Raw genomic sequence first — 23,989 nt, 5'->3', positions numbered from 1 at the left:
ACCATCTCTTCCTACTTCTCTGCTTACCACAGCATTCAGAAGCAGCTTTGCAACAGCAGTCAATTTTTGGTCCAGGAATCCATGGCGTTGTCACAACGAGCTATGTCTGCCCCCCTTCTCATGCCACGTATCAACCATCTGAAACACAGCAGCGATGAGCCAGAACTAGGTAAAGAGTATAAACTAATCTCAGAATAGTGCTTCATACCCAGGCCAAGAGCTGCTGGCTCTGATATGCACAAGACCAGACCCTAAAGAGAAATTAAAAAAAAAAGACTGGTTTCAGCTAGGTTAGTGTAAGTGGCAGAAACGCTTTGTCCAGTATATATTAACACTTTGTGGAGGCAGAATTACACTGAAACTTCCGGAAAAACACTTGGAGCTGAAATTGTGAGTAAATACAACTTTGCTTTTTCTCCCTCTCTTTCTGTGCTCTCTACACTGCATTTGTGTCAAAAAAGTGAAACTGGCCATGAGCTGACCGCTGCGTTGCCAGAAGTAAGCAGTCAGTGGAGCACTTGCAGTTCAACCAGGATCCTCTTGCTCTGGAACCTCCAACATCCTTTTCTCTTCTTAAAGACAGGAAGAAAGACAAAGGGGTTATTAGTATTGGAGCTTTTTTTTTTTTTAATAGAAAAGATCAGCAGTTTAATGAAGTGAACACCGGTTCCAGCCCGACACTGTGACTTCAGTGAGATCGTGCAGTAATGCTGGACAACCAAACACAGCAGAGAGAAGCATCGCCATGACTCTGTATGTACAGGGTGACTGTTCTGAAGGGAACTTTTTCACACCTGCTCAGACCTCTCAGATATTTTAGTTCATCTTCTTGCGCTTCCTTTGGTTCCCTGATGTCTTCTGCGCAGGCAAGGGGAGAGACAGTGTGCCAAGCTTGTGGTTCTGATCATTCTCAAGTCCTGGCAGTCCTTTTGCCTTGGAGATCTTCAGCCGCATGGCCTTTGCAATGTCCATCATCCTGGAAAACACCAGCGAAACACTATGTCAGGGGGGCAGACAGATCTTCTGGGACACACACCGCAAAACAGATGAGCAGCCCTTCACCTCAGGGAGGGAAGCCAGGAGGCAGCCACAAGCAGGATGTCTGCTCTGCATCTCAACACCACCGTGGGGACAGAACCACAGAATATTAGGGATTGGAAGGGACCGTGAAAGATCATCTAACTAGAGGCTGGAAGTATGTCAAGATTGTCAGGCAGAGCCGTGCTGGGGGGGCTGGAATGCTACCCAACTGCACAACAACCTCAGAGAGCACTCGATGGCCAGCTGACTCGGAAAATAACGCAGCTCTCCATTTTTCTGTGAAGAGATGTTACAGCTGCTGCTGCTGCTGCAGGCAGCCCATCTTAGGTTCCCACTGGACTCATCTTTCATATACGGCACCATGCAGGGAATCTAACACAGTGAGAGCATCTCCCTTTAATTGCTGAAATTCAGCACCCCTACATGGGAAGGAAAGTTCTTAGCTGAGATCCGTAGTGTGATGGGTTTGGTCAAGAAGTCACGAGCCAGAGCACCTGGAGGTTCGTCAGAGTTTGTCTGAGAGGAATCTAGCAAGGAAATAAGTGATCTGGCCTCAGCAGGTGCCCTGAGAACACAGAAGCCCTAGAATCCTCCCAGATGACTTTATGGCTTTGAAATACAAACAGATTCAGATGGGAAGAGATGTCAGGTGTTCTTCAACCAAACCTCCCGCTCCAAGCAAGGATCATCCCGTAGCTAAGTGAAGCGTCACAGGGACACGTGCCTCATCTCTGTTTTTCCAACAAGTGATTGCTTCTCCCACCTTTTTGTCACTAGCATCCTACAACCTGTGCTCTCAGCTCCAGTACAGTGTTTAAGATCAGAAACTTGGAAAAATTGTAATTAAAAAACAAAACCAACAACAACAGAAAGCCTAACTTATTTTAAAACAGCTTACAAAAAAAGAAAAAAGAAAAAAAAAAAAGAGAGTTGGAAAGTATCAGCCAGCCCAGTTAAAATCGCTATTAGTCATCGAAGAACAAAGAGCAGAATTGTCGAAAAAAACAGAAGTTGCTGCATCAGGTCTGACTACACAGCTTGCAAAACCCAGATGTGGCTAAGGGCTCTGGTAACTTTCAGTTTTCCTAGGACCTTGAGATTATGTCCCTCAACAAGAAGGCCCAGGATACTCTACAATGTCATTTTTTGTTGTAGCGAAGGGCTTTTGACCGTTTGCAGCTCCTTTACAGCAGCATCACCTCTAAAGAATCCTGATAGAAAAGACCAGTGTGGTTGAGCTAGGCAGTAAAGGTCCTGAGGAGTCACAAGGACGCACAGAACAGGACAGGGTGCGACAGAGATACATGCATGGCTGAACAGCTCCTGACAGGGCCACCTGACCCACTCCAGGACAGCGTTAACAGGCTGCTTGTTGAGCTCATGCCTGCTTGTTGGGCAATCTCCCAGCAAGCTCAGCAGCCTGGCTGATCAGTGCTGATCAATTCCTGGTTTATTCTGCAGGGGCCAGAGAGATACTGCAACCTGTAAGGAGAGTTCTCAGAGCCAGAGGTGCTGGAGGAGGCTCTGGCTGACACCTGCTGGCATAAGCATGTCTTGCAGCTAAGGGAAGGGGAATAATTATTTTTCTATGGAAAACTAAAGTCTAGGGAGCAACCTTCAAAACACATCTAACACAGCAAGCACTGTTTGCCCAGTTGCTTATTCTGCAAGCTTGTTTCTACCCACTCGTGCTCTCTACCCTTGCCTTGGCACTGGGAGGAGTGGCAGGTACAGCAGAGGGACGTGCTGCGATCCAGGCTGACTTTGACAAGCCGGAGAAGTGGGCTGACCAGAATCTCACCAAGTTCAACAAGGAAAGTGCAAAGTCCTGCACCTGGGGAGGAACAATCCCAGGCATCAGGACTTGCTGGGGATCACCCAGCTGGAAAGCAGCTTTGCAGATTTTGGAGGCCTAGGAATCCTGGTGGATACCATCCTGAGTCAGGAATGTGCCATCAGTGCAAAAGGCTAACGGTATTCTGGGCTGCATTAGGCACAGTGCTGCCAGCACATCAGGAGATGTCCCCAAGTCTATCACCATTTCAGGAACAAAACAATTTCCTTGGTTCCAGCCCCTGAGTGAGGACATTCAGGAGCATGGGATTACTCCACGTTACCACCAAGTTGCTATCTGACTGTGAGACAAAGACCTGTTTCAAGTCTTCCTGTTGCAGTCTGCTACAAAGCTGGGCTTGCACTCAGACTGGTACCTAGCAGGGAAACTCTGCAGAAAGAAGGTGTATCAGGGATGGGAAAGTGACGAGTGATGAGACTTGTCAGGGAAGAAATGGGGCTGGGAAGCAGTTGGGTAGGTTTTCTGCTGGAATCTGCCCCAGCTGGCCATTTGGTGCTGCCCACCTCAGCTTCCCTGCCTGCAATGTAGATGAATATAACCTCTTAATGCACCTGAGGGTGCACTGCGGTAAGCACCATCACAAAGCTTGAGATGCACATCCACCCTCCTTTACAAGTCGTAGGGCTTGAAAATAAAGCTTCAACACACTCCAGTGTCCAATTACAGCACAAGGTTCTCACAGCAGGCACTGTACTACCCAGGTGCAAGAGAGGCTCCAGAGCTCTCTTCCCCGGGGGACGATTTGTATGAGGACCGCAGGCATCTCAGCAGGTGTGAACAAACATGAGGACTCACCTGCTTTCTTGGAGCTTCATGTCATTCTGCAGAATGGTGAGGTCTATTTGGAATTTGTTAATGTGCAGAGCCAGCGCGATGACGTATGCTGTGATTTTAGTCTTCATTGATGCAGAGACTAAATTCTGGACACTGAATGGCAAGAGGGAGAACACATGAAATACGGAGTGTTAGTGAACCCAAAACACAACCCCCACGAGCTACAGAGAGAGTTGGAGCCTCTGCTAGCGATGACAGACTTTTCCTAGACATGAAAAAAGAGCTTTAAGCAACAAATATCCCTGTTCACAGGGACCTCGCAGACTTCTTTGTCCTTCTCACAAGCTGCTTACATTTCTGTTCAGAAGCAAAGGCCCCTGGAATTGTTTATTGCTTTATGGCCTTGACAAAATCACCAACTAATGACACTTCTGTCTCTCTGGCACTCTGATCCCTTGAAAGAGGAAAGCAAAGAGAAGCTGCTCTGAGGGTATGTCATAAAACAGTATTCTACACAGTCCGGCGTGCTACTCAAGAAGCTTCTGCTGTCTTCCATTTTGGTAGATTTCCTGTTAATGACACCATGGCCCTTCAAGCTGAATTCTGCTATAGCTCAACCTCAAGAACATCCAAGCAAAGTTCCTTACCTGCCATTGTTGTAGGTCAGTGAGGTGAAGTTCTTCATGAGTTTCCTGCTAATGATGTGTGGACATTCAGGACCCATTGGATCTAGGATAGAAAGGGCTTTTGCAGTGAAACAAGAGGCACGTACTCTTCCTCACAATGTCAATCAACCGTCGTAACAGCACGTTCCTTACTACAGCATTCATCACCTCTACCCCGGAACGCAGAGAAGCTAAAAGGAACCTGCATTCTTGATTTCTGGGTGTAAGCAATTTTCAGCTAAGAGTGGGGCTCCTATCAGCTTTTGTTGTTCACTGCCAGTGGGATGTCCCACCTCAATACCAGACAGATTAAAATACACACGTCCAGGTGCAACTACCCAACCTTTCTTTTAATGGATTCCTGTCTCTCAATAGGTAGTCCTGTCAGGTAGATGATTAAGACTGAAACCACATTAACAAACTCCTATTAGCACCAAGCTAGTCGCTTTCAACATCCATTTCTAGCCTCCTCAGCTAACTCCTACAGGATGACTCCTTTGTCTCCAGCTACGCAGGAAGATCTCCACAGACAGGCTTACGCGTTCCTCATATATCATTCCCCTGCCACTGAAAATGCTACCGCTGGAGTTTTCAGGACTGAGACTGAGAATCAGTGTGGTGTTTTTGAAAAAAGTAGTTCCTGCCATTTTACTGGGATTCACACACTGAGCTGTTAAGGGGAGGATAATGAAAACCCTGACACTCCAGAGAACAGAGACAGAGAACAGAACAGATAAAGTATGTATTGTGTACTGTACGCCTCTTGCATCTGGAATGTAGAGGCTAGAAGAGGGAAAGAGCTGACAATTTCCAGCTTCCCTACTCCCAGAGTAAAGCCTGAAAAGATAAAACATGTCTGTAAGTACAGAAACCATAACCTACCAGTAAACAAAAACGAATCTCAAATTCCAATCTAAGCGGCCTGATCTCCTACAAAGAGCATCTCATGGTGCCACTCTGATGTGTGACTGTTAGAAAGGGACTGAAAAGGATTAGACATCCATCTTCCAGTGGGTGCAGACCTAATACCGCACAACAACATGAAGATCCTCGACCTCACCCTGTCATAGGTGGAACTACAACAGCTGCAAGTGGCTGTTTATCGAACAGCTAACGCTGGGCAGCTGTACTGCTTTCTACTGCAGTCATTGCAAACCAGGTTCCAGCAGGTAGCTGAAAAGGCAAAGAGCTGAAAACTGTCTTACGCTTCTTCTTGATGACTTTCAGGAAGCTGAACTTAATAAGGACGTCCAGGAACCACAGGCATCGGGCTTTGTGATCCCGGCTCTTCTCATCAACAGGCAGGAACTTCAGCTCCTCTAAGACAAAGGAGCAATGGCTGAAGAAGGAAGAGAGGGAGCGTGAGGATCACAGAACCAGAGACTACCTTACTTATCAGAACAGGACACAGCAACCCCTTGGCTGCAATGCACAGCTGGTTTAGGTAGGAAGATGTCCCAGAGCACTGACAAACAGAAGCTCACAAGGCTGCTCTGTGAGTACATCTGCCTTGCCCACTACTTTCAGCCAGGCCTTTTCTGTGTGCAGCCACTGTGCAGGCCCCTGTACTGTAGGATCTGCGGGCTCCCCGTGGGGCACAGACACACTTTTACTTAGGCACAGGCAGATGGGAAGCACAGGGAAGTTTGTTTGCTTACTCCAGCGGCTCAGCACCAGGACTTAACGCACCGAGTGCACGTCCATGTCAATTTGCCAAGCCACAGCAACTTCCACACCAAGACAGTAACGACTTGCTGGGGACAGTGCCGGGCCACAGGCGTACCATTCTCAGCACAGCTCCGTGGTCCTTTCTGGATGACCTTGCCTCCAGTTCCCACTCTGGATTTATCCCCTCTCTTCTTCTGTCACCAGTTCCCAAAAGGGCAGCCACACTGCGGTGCACACCACCTCCTCTCCAGTACAGCTCCCTCCATTCTCCCCAGAGGCGTGGAGCTGCACGTTTGGATTACGTGTCCTCCCTCTGGACTGGAAAGATCAGCCAGTCAATACCCATACTGGGCAGCTGGTCCCGTGGTGGGCAGCTGGTAGCAGCTGCCATCCTGCACCTCAGAAGAACTACAACTTCACAAGGCCACCCGTAACTATTACAAGGCTGCTTGCAGCAGTATTACCTTTTCTCTTCTGTTTTCTTGGTGATTTCTTCTGGAGTGATGTTAACAAAGGCTGCGGCTGGAACCTTCAATGCTTCAAACTCTGCTGGCGACAGGACTGGAAGGATTTTAAAGAAATTTTGAAGTAAAGAACATGAATACCTTCTCTCCTGTCTGGTAAGAACGGTCCATAATAAGATATTCTCTCTTCACTCTTGCAGTAGAAATATGTGGGGAAGGAAAATGGGGGAGGAAATTATAAATAAGCAGGATGTACTAGCCAGACTTGGAAGCTGACCAGTAGAAGTCTCTAAAGGGCTGTGGCTCCTTCACAGATCATTTCTCCTACGTTTCTGACCTCATTACTGCTCTTAGCTGAAGTGCATGGAGGCATGGCATCCTCCTGGTTGTAGGACGGAGGAAAGATACAGAACTTGCATGCCCTAAGTGCCAATGCAGGATGCCCCTGCTCTCTCGGCTTTCTGTTTGATGCCCAGAGCCTGGAGAAGGTCACAGGTCAGCAGGAGAGCACCTAAGAGCAGCACAAAGGAAGTGCAGCCAGGGCAGCCAGTAGGTCAGCTTCATCGGGGGCCCAACTCACATGTCTCTGTGCTAACACACGTAGCATGGGGAATGAACAAGAGTTAGAGATGTACGCACGCCTGCAGGGCTTTGGCACCGGCATTATGGAGACATGGTGGGATGCCTCCCATGCCTGGAGCGCTAGGATGGAAGGACACAGGCTCCTCGTGGGAGACTTCAACCACCCTGATAACTGTTGGAGGGACGGCACAACAGGGCACAGACAATCCAGGAGGTTCCTGGAATGCACTGATGACAGCTTCCTTCTCCATGAGATAGAGGAGCCAACGTGGAGAGGTGCTATGCTGGACCTCATTCTTACCAACAAGAAGGGCTGGTGGGAAACGTGAAGCTCAAGGGAAGCTTGACCGCTGTGACCGTGTGGTTCTGCATTCGGAGGGCAGCAAGTAGGGAGCACAGCAAGCTTGCTACCCTGGACTTTGGGAGAGCAGACTTTGCCCTCTTCAGGGATCTGCTTGGTAGAGTAACATGGGACAAAGCCCTGGAAAGATGTTTGATATCCGAGGATATTCACCTCCTCCAAACTCAGTAGTGATGAACCCCAACAAAGAGGAAGTCGGGCAAAAACGCCAGGAGGCCGGCATGGACGAACAAAGAGCTCCTGGCCAAACTCAAGCAGAAAAAGGAGGCCAACAGAGGGTGGAAGCAAGGACAGGTAGCCTGGGAGGGATACACACACACTGTCGAAGCAGCCAGAGATAAGGTGGGGAAAGCCAACGCCCTGTTAGAATTAAATTTGGCCATGGACATCAAGGGCAGGAAAGGCTTCTGTAGGTACGTCAGTGATGAAAGGATGACTGTGGAAATTGTGGGCCTTCTTCAGGAGGAAACGAGAGACCTGGCTACCTGGGATATGGAGGAAGTTGAGGTACTCAACGACTTTTTGTCCTCAGTCTTCAGTGACAAGAGCTCCAGCCACATAGTTCAGATCTCGGAAAGCCAGGTCAGGGACTGGGAGAATGAAGAACTGCCCACTGTAGAAGATCAGGTTCAAGACCAGCTGAGGAACCTGAAGGTGCACAAGTCCAGGGGACCTGAGGAGATGCATCTGCAGGTCCTGAGGGAACTGGTGGATGTAGCTGCTAAGGCACTGTCCGTCATATCTGAGAAGTTGTGGCAATCTGGTGAAGTTCTCACCAACTGGAAGAGGGGAAACATAACCCCCATTTTAAAAAGGGAAAAAGGAAGACCCAGGGAACTACAGGCCAGCCAGACTTGCCTCAGGACCAAGCAGTATTATGGAGGAGATCCTCCTGGAAACTATTCAAAGGCCTATGGAAAATAAGGAGGTGAAAGGTGACAGCCAACACGGCTTCACTAAGGGCAGAACATGCCTGACAAATCCGGTGGCCTTCTACAATGGGATTAGAGCATTGGTGGATAGGGGAAGAGCAACTGATATAATCTACCTGGACTTCTGCGAAGCATTGGACACTGTCCTGCACAACATCCTTGTCTCTAAATTGAAGAGACGTGGATTTGACAGATGGCTCACTCAGCAGGTAAGGAACTGGCTGGATGGTCGCACTCAAAGAGCTGCAGTCTACAGCTCAATGTCCCGGCAGAGATCAGTAATAAGTGGTGTTCGTCAGGGGTCAGGATTGGAACCGGCACGATTTAACGTCTTTGCTGGTGACATGGACACTGGCACTGAATGCATCCTCGCTGAGTCTGCTGATGACAGGAAGCTGTGAGGTGTGGCTGACACACCGGGGGGAAGGGATTCCATCCAGAGGGACCTGAGCAGGCCTGTGCAAACTTCATGAGGTTCAAGGCCACGTGCAAGGTCCTGCACGTGGGCTGGGGCAATCCCAAGCACAAATCCAGGCTGGGCAGAGAATGCATTGAGAGCAGCCCTGAGGAGAAGGACCTGGGGGTGCTTGTGGATGAGAAGCTAACCAGGAGCCAGCAATGTGAGCTTGCAGCCCAGAAAGACAACCATATCCCAGGCTGCACCAACAGCAGCGTGGGCAGCAGGGCGAGGGAGGGGATTGTCCCCCTCTGCTCTGCTCTCGTGAGACCCCACCTGGAGCCCTGCACTCAGGTGTGGGGCCCCCAGCACCATGAGTACATGGACCTATTAGAGAGAGTCCTGAGGAGGGCCACAGTGATGATCAAGGGCTGGAGCACCTCTCCTAAAGACAGGCTGAGAGAGCTGGGGTTGTTCAGCCTGGAGAAGAGAAGGCTCCAGGGAGACCTTGTAATGACTTTCCAATACCTAAAGGGAGCTACAGGAAAGCCGGGGAGGGACTCTTTGTCAGGGAGAATAATGGCTTTGAACTCAAAGAAGTTAGGTTTAGGTTAGATATGGGGCCTTGGCCAACCTGGTCTAGGGGAAGGTGTCCCTGCCCATGGAATTAGATGGTCTTTAAGGTCCCTTCCAACCCAAACCATCCCACAATTCTACGAAAGTTCAGCTCCATGCTGCCACATGCCTGACAGCACTCTCTCCCAAAAGCCAGAGTACTGACATCAAGCATACAGAAATCAGAAACCACACTGTGCTACTGGAAAAGATACTGTCTTCAAACTTGTAAACATGTTCCGGTTTGTCAGCATCTTCATGACACGGAGGCAGAAACATGGACATGTTCTGTACATCATCTTGGGCCACGTCTTGGATCAAAGCTTAGGAGAGAAGTAGAAAACAAAACAGCATTTGGACCATGCAGACAAAAATGGAGAGAATTTCACCACACCCAAATACTTCCTTGAAATTCAAGTCAATTCAGGGAGGGCAGGGAGGGTTGGGTCAACACTAGTTTAGTTTAAGCGGGAAACAGAAGCTGAAATGGAGTTTTAAACACTTATCTCACTGGGAACAGTGACAAGGAAAAGCCATAGCTCTTCCCCATTTTGTTTGCCTAGTGCCACGTGTGGGTACAGAAAACATTCTAGGAGGCTCAGAGAGGCTGACAGTTTCTAATTTGCCTGGAATGTACTCAGCATGCTGCCTTTTAGCCTGGTGTCATCACTTCTGTGAAGAACTTTCTGCTACTGAAGATTCAGATATGCTGCTCCAGACTAGACAACACTGGCCGCTGCTGCTACACCTCTTGCCTCTAGGGTGAGCAGAACATGGTTTTAACATCCTGGGTTCCACTGGACACCATCTGGCCCAGCACAACATGCAGAGCACAGTAGCTATCCTATCTGGAACACAAGAGCTGAGAGCTTTCATGTCAGTGAGAGCTGCCAGTTTTATAGTCTCTCCTGTTCATAGCTAATGCAAGTCAGAATCCCACAAGTGCTGGTGGAAGGAAGCTCAGCTGATCTCCAGATCAACCTCCTGCATGGACTGTCTCCAGCACTGTCTCAGGGCAGCCCTGGCTTTCCCAACCAAGGTTTGGAAGTCATCCCAAGGTTGGTGACCGCACAGCTCTCCGTGACCTGTCCCAGGGCTCCACCATCCTCCAAGGCAAGAAGTTCCTCCCACGGACCACTGCGACTCATCCTGCTGACCCTTGTTCTATAGCCTGACACTGCTGAGAAGGGCTTGGTTCTGACTGCCCTTCAGACAGCTGTGGGCTGCTGGTGAGATCCCCTTGGCCTTCTCTCTGCCAGACTAAGCAAGGTCAGGGATAGGGCAGAGCGGGGTGGCACTGGCTGCACAAGGCAATACAAATGCAGCCTCACCAGCACCAACAGAAGGGGGTATCAGCTCGCCTTGAAACATTACCTCAATGGGATACTTGGGAGAATTTTTCCTGCAGTAGTGGCAATAACTAAGACCATGGCAGATACCTTTTCCTGCCAGCTTCTCCATAGCAGAGGACTGAGTCTATCAGACTGACTCAAAACAGCACTTGGGATAGCACATGATGGTGCTGGGACCCAGTCTAAGGCATAGACCATTTTCCATACACATGCCACTGTGAAGCCAGAGTACAGCTCACCTTAATGAACATTCAGCAGCTCTTTTCAGGCCAGGTGAATTTACTGCCTTTATGCCTCTAAGTGGACTTCCAGAAAACTGACAAAATATGGGCAGAAATGGACACTGATGACACATGGACCTTCCCTTACCCAGGCAACTCCCACACTAAGCCTAGCAGGATCAGAAGGAAGCAGTTCCTTTGCTACCAGAATGGCCTGTGATTTCCTCAACGTATGCCCAGTTCAGCTGTTAAACCAACAGCTTCAGTGCTTACTACAAGCAAAACCCCTTTCTTCTTCATGCCATACTTGGCAACAAACAGACAGAAAAGCACATCTAATTGTCTTCAGTGACACCTCACACAATGTTCTTACCTGTTACTCCCTTTGCATCTATCACATTTGCTGCTGCTTTTGTCACAGCTGTGTTAAGAATATCATTGCCCACCGCATTCATTCGTCGAGAATTCAGGGCTCGCTTCTGCTTGCTGGTGCCAAAGGCCTCAATGCACAAATCCACCTGTGCACGAGAGAGATGCAAATGACTACACACTGCTGAGCTCAGGACACTTTGCGTCCAAGAGGAAAACCCAGCTAACCACCATTTATCCTACATTTTTCAATAAAATGTCAAATGTATCACTGGGTACAACCCAACCACACAACAAGCACTGCTGGGGAGGAGGGCAGGGTAGGAAGTACCTGGAACTGTAATCAGGACTGAAATAATTATGAAAGTACTGCTAACGCTAGGTACTAGCAATGTGCTGTCTCAGACCTTGAGCAGAGAGAAAGCGGGCTGAACCCGCACATTTACACTGCAGTAAACTATGCATCTCAGTGTCAGACAAGTATCTGTCACTGTCAGCTGGATAATCATAGCAGGATGTGATATGGGGTTTCAACTTTACCTTCTCCCTGAAGGATTTATTCTGGTAATCCCTGGTGTCATCAGGTAGTACATTATCTATAAAAGAACAAAAATTAGTACGCTTGGTGTGCTGTAGCTGGGAAAACATGTGTTTGGCACTCCTTAAGCTCTAATCCATTAATAAAAGACCAGACTAAGAATTCTGTGGGACTTTGTCGATTACGGAACACAATGAATGAGTATGTACCTGGAACAAAGAGGGAAAGGCAGTCCAATTTTTGCTACAAAGTCTATGAGCATAATGCATAGACTGAAGCAATAGTCATGTCCTGTTGTGCAGAAAATAGATCCCTGAACACCATATTCCTTGGGTTATCCTCCTGGCTTCAGTAATAACAAGCAGTTCTGCTGAAGAAAAGCTGTTTTCTTTTTCATTGATTCAGTCCCTTGACCTGGCCATTTCCAGGCTTCCCTCAGCAGGGCCTACCTAGACAAGGCTGCATTTGTTCTGAGCAGCAACAGCTTTGCTCCCAGCTCTGGCAGTTCCACCCTCCCAGCACTACTGCTCTCTACTTAAGCCCCACCCTAGATTTCAGCTATGATCTTCCTTCTCCCTCTGTTTATCATGCCATGCTGTGCCTCAGAGGGAGAGTGAAATGTATCCTCCTTCCTCCATGCTGAGGGAACATGGCAGAAACAAGTAAGAAAGGGTAGCTAAGAAGAAAACAGAACGTAATGCTGTCAGTAACCAAGCAATCAGTAGCTGAACATATACGTATTTCTAGGTGGCTGTGACTGTGGTGCTAGGGTGAAATACAGCATCTTCCTACCTGACAGCAAGGGCTGCATGTTGAATATTTCAGCATTGTAGACTTCCATTTGCCCAGAGCCCTTGTTTAACACACCAACAAAATATCTGGGGAGAAAGAATGATTAGCAAGAGACAGTCCAGTGGAAGCAATGTTTTAACACGGCATGGTGCAGAGCCACAGCTATTACACATCTCCTGCCAGTTCTTCTGCATTGCAAATACCAGTTTTCCAAGAAAATTCAGAATTTCACTCAAAAAAGAAGTTACCTTGAAGCAATACACGTATAGATGTACGTGTTTTCTCTACGTGCACAGAGGTATATATATATAAAAGAATTGTTGTTCTAGGTAAATGTAAACGTCTTAAATCAACTGGCTTAGCTTCCAAATGCACAGACCAATTGCAGGTGCCTGACTGCTAGTTACTACTTTCTTCTGTCTTGTCTGGTTTGGTTGGTTTAATCCTTGGTTCCACGGTGCTTCCAAAACTTGTGTTCCCTGTGTGCTTCTCTGCTTACTACAAGTCGCTCTGAGCCCAAGTCCTAACTGAGCAATAAGCAATAAATTATTCACAAAGATAACATTTTGTTGCAAATATTTACTCAAAAAGTAACAATTTAGAGCAGTGCTCTAACAGCTTTTCAAAACAGTTAACTTTCACTAGAAACAGAACTAAGCCAAAAGCACATTCTGAATGTGTCAAACGGAGCAATGAAGTCCTCAGAGCAAGCTACTGTTAGTCCTGCACCTAGCTCCGACTTACAGACCATTCCTGGGGGCCTACTGAAAATATTTAAAACAATGGTAAAAGCCTAACCGCTACAGTACTCTCAGCAGTATGTCCTACTTTGTACAGTTATGCTCGGTATTTCTGCACAGCCTGCACATTGAGAACCCCACCAATACATACGTTTTGTCACAGTCCTTCCACTGCAGGCTTGTTAGGGTAAGCTCACCATCTGGCAGGATTACACCTGCACAGAGGTGCATGGGTTCATAGAGTTCTGCGTAAGGGCTTTCACAGACAGGAATGTGACACCAAATCCAAAGGCTTATGTTTACCCAACTTATCAGTAGACCAACAACCATGGCTAAGAGTGTGCTCCACTTCAGCATCAGAATGGAATTCATGCTAAATTCCCACGTTTCACTTAAGGATTTTTAAAGATCTTTTCCTGACTAGCAAATCGCTTTATGTCAGACTAAAAAAAAAAAACATAATTTATTCCTCCTTTCAAATGTTGGTATATTAATATACACCAGACAGAAGAGACAGGCAGACAAACTGACGTGTTACCTTTCATAATCTTGGTTAATTCAGTTGTATATACATGTACATGCTACCTTCATATGCAGAGTTTCCCTGCTGTGCCTCTTTCTCTCAAAAAACACTATGAGCAACAATGAGCACACCTGTCAGGAATGATGCATGGTGTTCCTACCATTATTTATAATAAACAATAAAATGAACACAATTTCAGTGTGTTTCATTTTCATCTCTCTTGTTTAAAGTTGTTTCCATTCTGTTGGGACTTCTTTCTTTAGAATTCCCATCTGTTTGTTCAGAGAGTTGTTCAGCTTTCTTTGATGAAGGTGCAACATTACCTTTCTGAAGAATTTCCGTTGCTTCATGCTCTAGCACCTCTGGTGGAGTCAAAGGCTCCAAATGAATCCTGCCTTGTTCACTAATGTCTGAACTCAAGGATTCAGGTTCATTTCTTCTTCTCTAGAGCTGGTCAAAACTAACAACTTCACCCAACATTAGTTTTAAGTCCTTTGTGTTTATTGCTGAACATGTAGCTTCATCCAAGTTTTGTACTTTGGTCAGTCAAGACTCCATCATCTGAACTTTGTCAAGTTTTCAACTCACTTTCACCATGAATATATTTTTGTTCTTTTTCTACTAAGTATTTGTTACTATCTGAATCGCAACATGCTCCTTTCTCATGCACAGAATTCTTGGAGGTGTTGTCACAGAGTTCCAAATTGGGAACATTTTTTGTACCTGAGAACGAGTTTTCCTCATCCTTTTCAACCGATACAACTTTCTAAGTTTGATTTCTATTGCATTCTTTTGTTTCCTCTGAAGACTTATGCTCTTGTTTGCAAAATAATCCCAAACTCGACTGGCTTCAGTCTGCTGCGCCACAATGATCTATCAGCGAGCCAAGGCAGTATAGAATTACCTGCTCACTTTCAACTCCCTCAGATACTTGTTCAGCAGTTGGCAAATCTACAGAAACATTCTCTATAATAACTTGACAAGTATGAGTGTGGCTTTCACTCAGATGTGTGGCCATGCTATCTAAGCCAGAACCACCAGTCAGAAAATCGCGAGTAAGACATACTACAGTCACACCTCACAGCTCTTCTGAATGCTTCTTGTAGATCCAAAATCTTTTACTTGGATGAGCACTGTGAAAACTCATCATCTGATTCACATAGGCTTTGCTAAACCTAGTCTTGTATCTGCATAAGGTGTGATGGACGTATGTAGGAAAGTGGCTTGCAAAATCTTTTATTTCTGAGTAACACTCAATGCATTTGTGAGCTCCCAAACAATAGCTTAGATTATGCAGTGCTGTATTCGTAACTTTTCTTTTTTTTTTTTTTGCTGCTGCTGTTGGTCCATGCATTTTGCTTCTTCGATGTAGCTGATGGTTTTGATTTTGCTTTTGACTTATTTGTATTAAATCTATTATGATTTCTAGAGGTTGTATTTTTAGCTTTAGGTGATAGCTGAAATGTGGACGTACTCGTACTAACAGTAGATGCTGACTGAAGAGATCCAACAGAGACTTGAATCGTAACGTTTGTTCCAGGAGGCAATCCTTCTAACGGTTTAGGTTTTCTAAATGTTTGGTGATGCTGAGTCTTGTGATTCATTTTTTCTTTGCAAGTCAAAGATTGCAGTCTACACTTAGTACAACATTATATTCCTTTTTTCTGATGCCTCATATAATGATGCATACATGGTGCTCCAATTTTTATTACTTTGAGGCAAAATGGGCATAGCAAATGTTTTTTATTCTCATGAATTGTCCTGAAATGTTTCTACATCAGAAAAAGCTGAGGATCTGTAGTTGCATACCTGGCAAACACAGGGCATTTCACCAGGCTTATGATTGTCCTTTGTGTATTGCAGAAGAACTTGCTCTGTTTCAAAGGATAAATCACAGATTTTACAAACAGTAGATGATTCATAAGGCGTGTGTGTACTTTCAAGGTGGCACTGCAGCTGGAATGGGGTGGGAAACTGACGGTAACAGTGCTGGCCGGTGGTATGGCTTTCCCACATTTCACTGCTCTGCTTCTCGAGCTCTAAGTGATGCCGCATGTGGTTCATAAACCTTATGCTATTTTTAGAACTTTCAGACAGCTAAAGCACTTAAATGTTGTATGAGTCTTCTGCTCCTGTTGTACCTGCTGGGTATCACCTTCATGTTTCCCATAATAGAAGTCGTTAACTAACATAAACAATTTTCCTTTCTCAGATTCATTCATCGTGCTTGTTGTACATTGAACATTCTATTTTGGCCACTTCCGGGAAGAAATTATTTACCATATCTGGACAACAATACTTCGTATGATTTTTTAAAGGATCTGTAAGACTGAAATCAATATTGCACTTTGGACAAGCTTATGGAAATGGCCCTCCACATGTAATACTGCTTGATTAGTACCCGTTACATTCACTGATGGCCCAGTCTGGTATTGTGGAAGTCCACATATTCCGCAGATAGGACCCGCGGGAACGGTGTTAGGCTGAGGCATGGGAGATTTAGGTTGGACATCAGGAAGAGGTTCTTCACCGAGAGGGTGGTTGCACACTGGAACAGGCTCCCCAGTGAAGCAGTCACTGCACCAAGCCTGTCTGAATTTAAGAAGCGATTGGACTGTGCACTTGGTCTAAATTTTGGGTAGACCTGTGCGGTGCCAGGAGTTGGGCTCAATGATCCTTATGGGTCCCTTCCAACTTGGGATATTCTATGAACTATAAGTGTGCTGTTTCTACAGTAGGTTAATTTCTCTCAAGTAAAATCCTTTTCATCTTGTTTCAGAGGCTATCCCAAATGGTTTGTGCTGCTTTTCAGCATATCTCGTGACCCACTGGGAAGAGGCTGTATGTCACCTCTCATTGAAGCTGATCAGAGTATCAACTGTACCAATTTCTTACTCAGCCAGAAAAGTCAATTCCATCCAAAGCCTTCCGAGTGGTGCCTGAACTTGCTCAGCTTTTTAACATGCTTTCCTAAAATTCAGGACACACTTCATAAAGAAAAAAATTGGCCTGCTGTAGAAGCTGCCTTTTGCAGTGCATGCAAGGCTCTACACAACTGCTCGCAGAAGAGCTGCCCAAGTCTTGTGGGGATCACAGAATCTCAGTGGCTAGAAAGGATTGCTACGCAGTGCCTGCTGCTCTAGGAAACGGGTGAAACAAGTGCTGCCCGAGGATTTGGCAGCCTCGCTGATTTTTCCATTCAGAGTAAACCAGACTGTTTGTGCAGCTGCAGTTTATGCTGTCACACCAACACCTGCAGCTGTGAATTCAGTCTTAGGCGGACAGCTGCTGAGATCTGTGAGAATGGATCCACTGCGGGAAATTGCCATGAATGCAGGTGAGGCAAATGTGGGAGGAAACAAACCAGGTTACATGGATAAGGTAGGAAAATTAGAAAGGAAATCAAGAAACAACTTAATTAGTTGTTGCCTGCATGTCTGGCGATCCTGAGGACCTAATGCCAAATAGATCTCAGTTAGCTTGCCTTGTTAGTTTCCATAGCTCTGGATCTTCAGAGGTGCAGGCAGGTACCACTTAAACAGTTAAAACTCTCTCTGAATAATACAAAGTGATGTTAAGTGTTGAGAAATAGGAGTGCCAAATCTGTACAGAAGTAATACTGCATAGTGCACATACCACAAATGTATGGAGCATTACTCATATTCATTAAACTCCTCTCTCCAAACTCAAGAAGAAAGAGCTCCTAGAAGCCTTGTTTCAGCTATGCTATCATAAGACTGCTGAACTCGAAGGGCCAGCTCTCTAGTTTCAGTTCTCAGACAGAAAAGACTAAGCTTAGCGTCTTCTGAAGTACCATCTGCCAGGGATGCAAGTAGTTCATTTTAAGAAAATTATTCAGAAACTAGCACTGGAACACTAATGTCTGGAAGCACCTCCTCTTCCTAATTGTTTTTGCAACTCTGGTCTTCAGTGCCTCACTCTACCCATAACTTAAGGAGTCAGAGTAGTGAGACTACTGAAGCAACAAGAGCAAACAGTGAAGGACAAGGGGAGCACATTCAAAGAGCAGAGCACATTGCACCAAGAGCCTGACACACACATCAAGTGCATTTCAGAGTTCTGCAGGCTAGCAGGAGCAGTAATATGCATCAAAGGAAGAAAATAATACCTTTGGGTAGAATAAGGCAAAATTATTTTACATTTTCACTCTGCCCACTGAAGAGGATCTTCAATCAGAGGATCAGAAAGATCTCATACATAAAATACTTCTTAAGAGGCCGGTGTGATCTGTTTCAAGGCTACAAAGGTCACCTTCCTAAGCCAGGACATGTAAAGGCTGGTGACTTCATCAATGCTTCCTATTACACCATGTGGGGCAGCCAAGTCTACTGCCAAAATCTTCTCCATTCACACTGTGGTCTCAATGGGCACGTCTGAGCCAGGTTTAAGAAAAGCTACAAGAAATGTGGCATCAGAGCAATTCCTTCACTTCCAACTCCACCTTACTGTCACAGCATCGTCAGGAAGCCATACCTGCATAGTGAGTTACATTTCAAAACTCCACTGCCAAAGTTATTTCCCACATATGAAAGCCTTTCAGTTTCCGAGACCTGAAAAACAAAGAAAAATTACTTGAACATGGGACTAATTGACCTTTCCTGTGTTCAGTTTCTTCTCTCTAGTGCCACTAATCTCTATAATGCTGTGACCACCATACTTTAAACCAGGAGCAACAGTGAGTAAACTCTGCTTTTCTTTCACTAAGAGTCAATAGACAGGAGAGATCAGCCCTTTAGGCTGATGCTTTGGGCTATTCAACACAGTTGCTTAAAGCTTCTGCAAGAGTACAAGATACGCCTGATAGCTGTCGACCTGGGTCAAAGGCAAAAAAAATGGGTAAAGCCATCATTACAACGCAGAGGAACTCAGTTTACAATGTAATTTTGAATGATCTATTTAAAACTCTAGTATTGCCAGTTGGCTGTAATTAACTGACAGAAAAAAAAAAGCTAGCACAAATGGCTCAGCCAGCTAAGTATATTTTTAAATATTTGTGTGTCAATTAAGATATATTCCCCTTGAAGATTTTGGCTGAAAAACTATTTATTCCTTCAGTAAGTCATCCATACAGGCGATCATAAGAGTTAGCAATGCCAGCAGAAAACACTTTTCGACTTTAAGTTTGGTTTTCTCTTGACTGAAAGAATTAAAAAACCTCCTTGTAGCATAATGCAGTTCCCCCCCCCCCAAAAAAAAAAAACCTTCAATAAAGATTTTAGGGTTACTGTATAAACGTAACACAACAGATTTTGTGATCACATGGACCTTGATAGTCATTAACAGCTTTTAATTTTCCAACCTTATTTTCCTGTAGGTTATTAAAATAAATCAGGACACGCACATTGGTAAATCAGTGTTACCTAGAGAACACGCTGTGAGAAACAAAGCTGTGTTTTTGCAGTAGAGAATTATTTTTCTTTATTCCAAGGTAGTTGTGTAGTCATAATAAGAAGAAATGCTAAGTAGATAAGTGGACAGTAGAAGGCCTCACTGTTCTAAAATAAGGCAGAAGCTTGAGGAAAAACAGGATGAGCAGTGCGAGAACAGTAAAACAAAGATCACAAGTTCTCAAACCATAAGAAAGGAGAAATTAAAGGGTTGAAAAAAAAAAAAAAGAAAAAATGTACTTATATGGTGTAGAGGGACGTCGAGTAGCTTGTGAACCTGTAGCACTCAGCCAATGAGGAAACAGGAGAGGTGATCAGGCGTCGGGTAATAGGGAATAAAAGGTTATGATTTGTTTACTAAAATGCACTCCTGATTGACAGGACGCCCACTGCAATCGCAAATAAAATAGCTTCACAGAAGATCCTGTCTGAAAAAAATTATTTGAGATTTTTCTTACAGAACCATTCTTCTCCATCACAAAATTCCATGCATAGTGTTAAATCTGAGAGCACATTCTGAAACAGGAATGATGAACGGAAGACTATGATGCATTGAGTGAGACTTGCAGCACTGGGAAAGGCTCTGTTGTGGTACAGAGACATCTCGTGGCTTTCTGCAGAGCTGCTGCAGAGCAGGCGAGGAGGCTGCACGGTGAGGGCACAGCCCGCTCGTCCTTCCACACCCCTGTGGTGGTTTTACTCGGGTGGGCAGCCAAGCTCCACCACAACCGCTCTCTCATTCCCCCTCCTCAAAGAGGAACGGGGAGAAAATACGATGAAAAGGGCTCAAGGATTGAGATAAGGACAGATAAGGTTGAGATAAGGGTTGAGATAAGGATCGTGCAGTAATTATCGTGACGGGCAAAACAGACTCAGCATGGGGAGACAGTAAGATTTATTGCCTATTACTAACAAGCTAGAGAAGTGAGAAACAAAGGAAAGAAACCAAGAGCACCTTCTCCCCCCATCCACCCTCTTCCACCTCCTCCCCCTCAGTAGCGCAGGGGAACAGAGCAATGGGGGTTATGGTCAGTCTGTAGTGCTTCTTCTCTGCCACTCCTTCTCGGTCCCTCTCGTCCCCTGTCCCATGGGGTCCCTCCCACGGGATGCAGTCCTTGCTGAACTGATCCAGCGTGGGATTCCCACAGGCAGCAGCTCTCCAAGGACTGCTCCAGATATGGGTCCGTACCACGGGGTCCATCCCTCGGGAGCACACTGCTCCAACCTGGGTCCCCCACGGGCAGCAGCTCCTGCCAGGTCACCTGCTCCTGTGTGGGCTCCTCTCCACGGGCTGCAGGTCTGGCCTGGAATCTGCTCCGGCAGGGGTCTTCCAAAGGCTGCAGCCTCCATCGGTGCAGGTCCACCTGCTCCACTGTGGTACTCCATGGGCTGCAGCATGGAACCCTGCTCCACCGTGGTACTCCATGGGCTGCAGGGGGACAGCCTGCTTCACCATGGGCCTCACCACAGGCCGCAGGAGACTTCTGCTCTGGTGCCTGGAGCCCCTCTCCCCCTCCTTCTTCGCTGACCTTGGTGCCTGCAAGGCTGTTCCTCACTCCTCTCACTCTCCCAGCTGCTGTGTGGCGCAGTGTGTTTTTTTTCCCTGTCTTAAATCTGCTCTCACAGAGGCGCAAACAACATCGCTTATTGGCTCAGCTCTGGTCAGCAGTGGGGCCCTTACCAGCCATGGGGCAGCTTCGAGATCCTTCTCACAGAAGCCCCCCCATGGCCCCCTGCCACCAAAGCCTTGCCGCGCACACTGCAGCCCCTCACACACGGGCGCTTTGTCCCGCTTTGTGCCGCCGGTGAATTCCGTTCCCTCACACGCCTCCTGTGGCAGCGGCAACCACCACCACAACGACGGGGCACGTGACACCCAGAACCTCCTCGGAAATCCAACAGATTCCCTGAAACGTTTCCTTTTGTGGTTTGTTTGTTTGTTTTGAGCCCAAACACTTCATTTTCCACTCACCAGGATCCGGCGGCGCCTCCTGCGCGGGTCGGCGGCGGCGTCGCGGCTGCGGTAGAGGCGGAAGCGCAGGGCGGCGGGGCGCCGCAGCTGCCCGTTGGCGAAGGTCACTGCGGGCGGCGGGGAGAGGCCGTCACACCGGGACGCCGCCATCCCTCCCCCCCTCCTCCCGCTGCCCTCCCTCCGGCCCTCCCGGCCCTCACCCAGCACCGCCGGCTGCTCCGCCTCGGGGTCCCCGCGGTAGCTCCAGGTGGCAGCCGCCATGTCGCGGGGCCGCCCGCCGCGCCACGCGGCGCCGCCCAACCGCCGCGCGCCTTGCTGACGGGCGCTGCGCCGCCGCACAGCAACGGCGGCGCCCATTGGCGCCGCCGCTCCGCCCGCCGAGTCACTTCCGCCAGGCCGTGCGGCTGACGAGAGGCCGCCACCGCCGCTGCCCTGCCCGGCCCTGTCGCCGCCGCCGCCTCCTCCCCTCCGCCGCAGCCCCGGGGCGCTGTGAGGGAAAGGTAGGTCCGCGGTGCCGCCGGTGTCAGCGGGAGCCGGAGCCCGATTGAGCAGGCGTCCTCTTTGACGTCCCCGGCCCTTCTGGATTGTCTCAGAAAGAACCCGGTTACTTCAGCGTACGTACGAAGTCGCTGTGAATTGCGGCCTTAAATCGTGGCTTTTTGTCAGGGATAATCAAAAAACTCCCCTTTTACCTCCTCGTTGCGTGTGCTAACATCTACAGAGTGTCCGTGTAGGCTTCTGTCTGGGACGGTTCAGAGCATTCGCTGTTGAAGTGAGTTTCTGAAGAGTTCAGCTGCTCCTGGCTGAAATACGGCGGGCATCCATGGCGCTGGTCGTGTGGAAGCAGATACAGGCACAGGCTGGAGATGTAACGTGCTAGCTGTGGTAGTTTCACCCGTCTGGCAGCCAGACCCTGCCGCAAATGCTTTCCAACCCCACCCTCCCTCCCCCTCCTCGAAAGAGGTTTGGGAGAAGAAAGTATAGTGGAAAGACAAGGAAAAAAAAAACCTCACAGGTTGTAGTAAGGATAATTTAATTAAAAGGAAGAGGGGAAAAAAACGGGGGAATAAAACAAAACAAAACAAAAACTAGGCAAAGGCCATGTGGAAGCACACAGACAGAGAAAAGAAATTAATCTCGTAGTTCCCATCAACAAGCAATGTTTGGCCGTGTCCGAGGAAGCAGGGCCTCAATGTCCGTAGCAGTTCTTTACGAGGACAGACATCTTCATAACGAGAGCACCCCTGTCTTGTTCCCCTTCCCCAGCTTTTATTGCTGAGTGTGGCACTATACGGTATGGGATATTTATTTAGGTCAGCTGCCCTGGTGGTGTCCCCTCCCCACCTCTTGCCCACCCCCAGCCTCTTTCCAGTACCTTTCAGGAGATGAAAGAGTACTAAGTTATAGAATAACCTCTTACTCTTCTCTGCAGGGCTGGTGCGGTGAGCAGCAGGTTTTGCAGTGCACTTAATCCTTTCTGATTCGTAGACAAGCTGTAAGTCATATTCCTTGACAACAGGGAGACAAATGCTCTAAGTTGAACTGTGTTTAAAACCTGGCAAAGCAATCACCTCAAATGTGGTGCTCCAGGCTCAAGCATCAGCCAGAGTTGCTCGTTGCTGATGTTTTCTGTGACTTTTTGCGGACGCATGAAGAACACCTTTCATGGCAGGCATTTGCCACATGGAAGTGTATTTAAAGGCAGTGTAGCACTGCTATTTCACGGTTTCACTTGTATGGGGCAATGACAGGTCTTTTAGACTACTTTTAACTAAAAATCCACCTTTCACTCAGTCTGAAAATGTTGTTAGTGTGCATTTTTCAAAGTCATGAAACTTGCTCAAAATGTCAAAGAACATTAAGGCTTCCTTTCTGCCTGCCTCTACATTACACCCACCTAGATAGCCTATTTAAAAAAAAAAAAAAAAGACAGTAGAAAGGATATTATAAAATGTATATTTCAGAGTTCAGGGAAGCTTTTTAAGAAATGTATTATTTCTAATACAATGGTTAAATGTGTTATGAGTTTATTGTAGTGTTTTGTAAAACATTATTATGGCTGATTGAGTTATTAATAGTTATTAATACCTTATTGACAAACTTTCAAGTGTTGTCTGTTTTCTAGGGATTCCCACACTCTTGGTGCTTATGATATCGCATTCAATTAAATATAGTTTTTTGGGAATGGGCTTTGAGGTACAACTAATACATTATCCTTTGTTTATTTTATGAGGAAAACCCAAGTTTCTGGGCACCTTTCAGTAGCATCTTTCAACTATATATATCAAGGTCCTGCGTCTGGGTCGGGGCAATCCCAAGCATGATTACAGGCTGGGCAATCAGTAGATGGACAGCAGCCCTGAGGAGAAGGACCTGGGGGTGTTGGTTGATGAGAAGCTCACCATGAGCTAGTAATGTGTCCTTGCAGCCCAGAAAGCTCCTCGCACCCTGGGCTGCACCAACAGCAGCGTGGGGGCAGCCTTGTCTAGCGGGTGGTGTCCCTGCTCATGGCAGGGGGCTGAAACTGGATGATCCTTAAGGTCCCTTGCAACCCAAACCATTCTGTGATGCCTCATCTGAGGCGCAGTGACGGTGTGATTTAGCAAAGCATTAATCTAAGTTCCCTGGGTACCCAGAAGGTCAGGTGGAAGTGGTCTGTGAGCTTCGTGAAGGCTGCAGAAACTGGCTGCTGAAACCACCACACACAGCTGGAAGTACCT

The 23,989-nt window shown here is 47.1% G+C and overlaps 1 protein-coding gene and 1 pseudogene across 1 annotated transcript; both read right to left on the bottom strand.

The window, feature by feature from the left end:
* Positions 1–600: 600 nt before the first annotated feature.
* On the bottom strand, positions 601–21,589 carry POLR1E (RNA polymerase I subunit E). Its single transcript, XM_035310921.1, has 12 exons — positions 21,470–21,589; positions 21,270–21,376; positions 18,384–18,460; positions 12,627–12,712; positions 11,837–11,892; positions 11,301–11,445; positions 9,570–9,677; positions 6,468–6,564; positions 5,541–5,674; positions 4,318–4,399; positions 3,692–3,823; positions 601–976 (listed from the first exon to the last, which is right to left on the bottom strand). The coding sequence occupies exons 1-12, from the start codon at positions 21,528–21,530 to the stop codon at positions 817–819; spliced, it is 1,245 nt and encodes a 414-aa protein (XP_035166812.1). The 5' UTR covers positions 21,531–21,589; the 3' UTR covers positions 601–816.
* LOC118155713 lies at positions 14,369–16,337 on the bottom strand (annotated as a pseudogene).
* Positions 21,590–23,989: the final 2,400 nt, after the last annotated feature.

The sequence above is a fragment of the Oxyura jamaicensis genome, chromosome Z, assembly GCF_011077185.1.
Source record: "Oxyura jamaicensis isolate SHBP4307 breed ruddy duck chromosome Z, BPBGC_Ojam_1.0, whole genome shotgun sequence".
Taxonomy (NCBI): domain Eukaryota; kingdom Metazoa; phylum Chordata; class Aves; order Anseriformes; family Anatidae; genus Oxyura; species Oxyura jamaicensis.
Note: the sequence above shows the minus strand (reverse complement) of the source record. Positions and strands in the feature narration are given on the sequence as shown.

Coding starts and splice junctions, on each gene's coding strand:
- POLR1E (XM_035310921.1), bottom strand. CDS start 21,530: ATGGCGGCTGCCACCTGGAGCTACCGCGGGGACCCCGAGGCGGAGCAG. Junction 11,893..12,626: donor CATGCAGCCCTTGCTGTCAG/GTAGGAAGATGC, acceptor GTTCTTTTATAG/ATAATGTACTACCTGATGAC. Junction 9,678..11,300: donor AGATGCAAAGGGAGTAACAG/GTAAGAACATTG, acceptor TTCTCTCCTAAG/CTTTGATCCAAGACGTGGCC.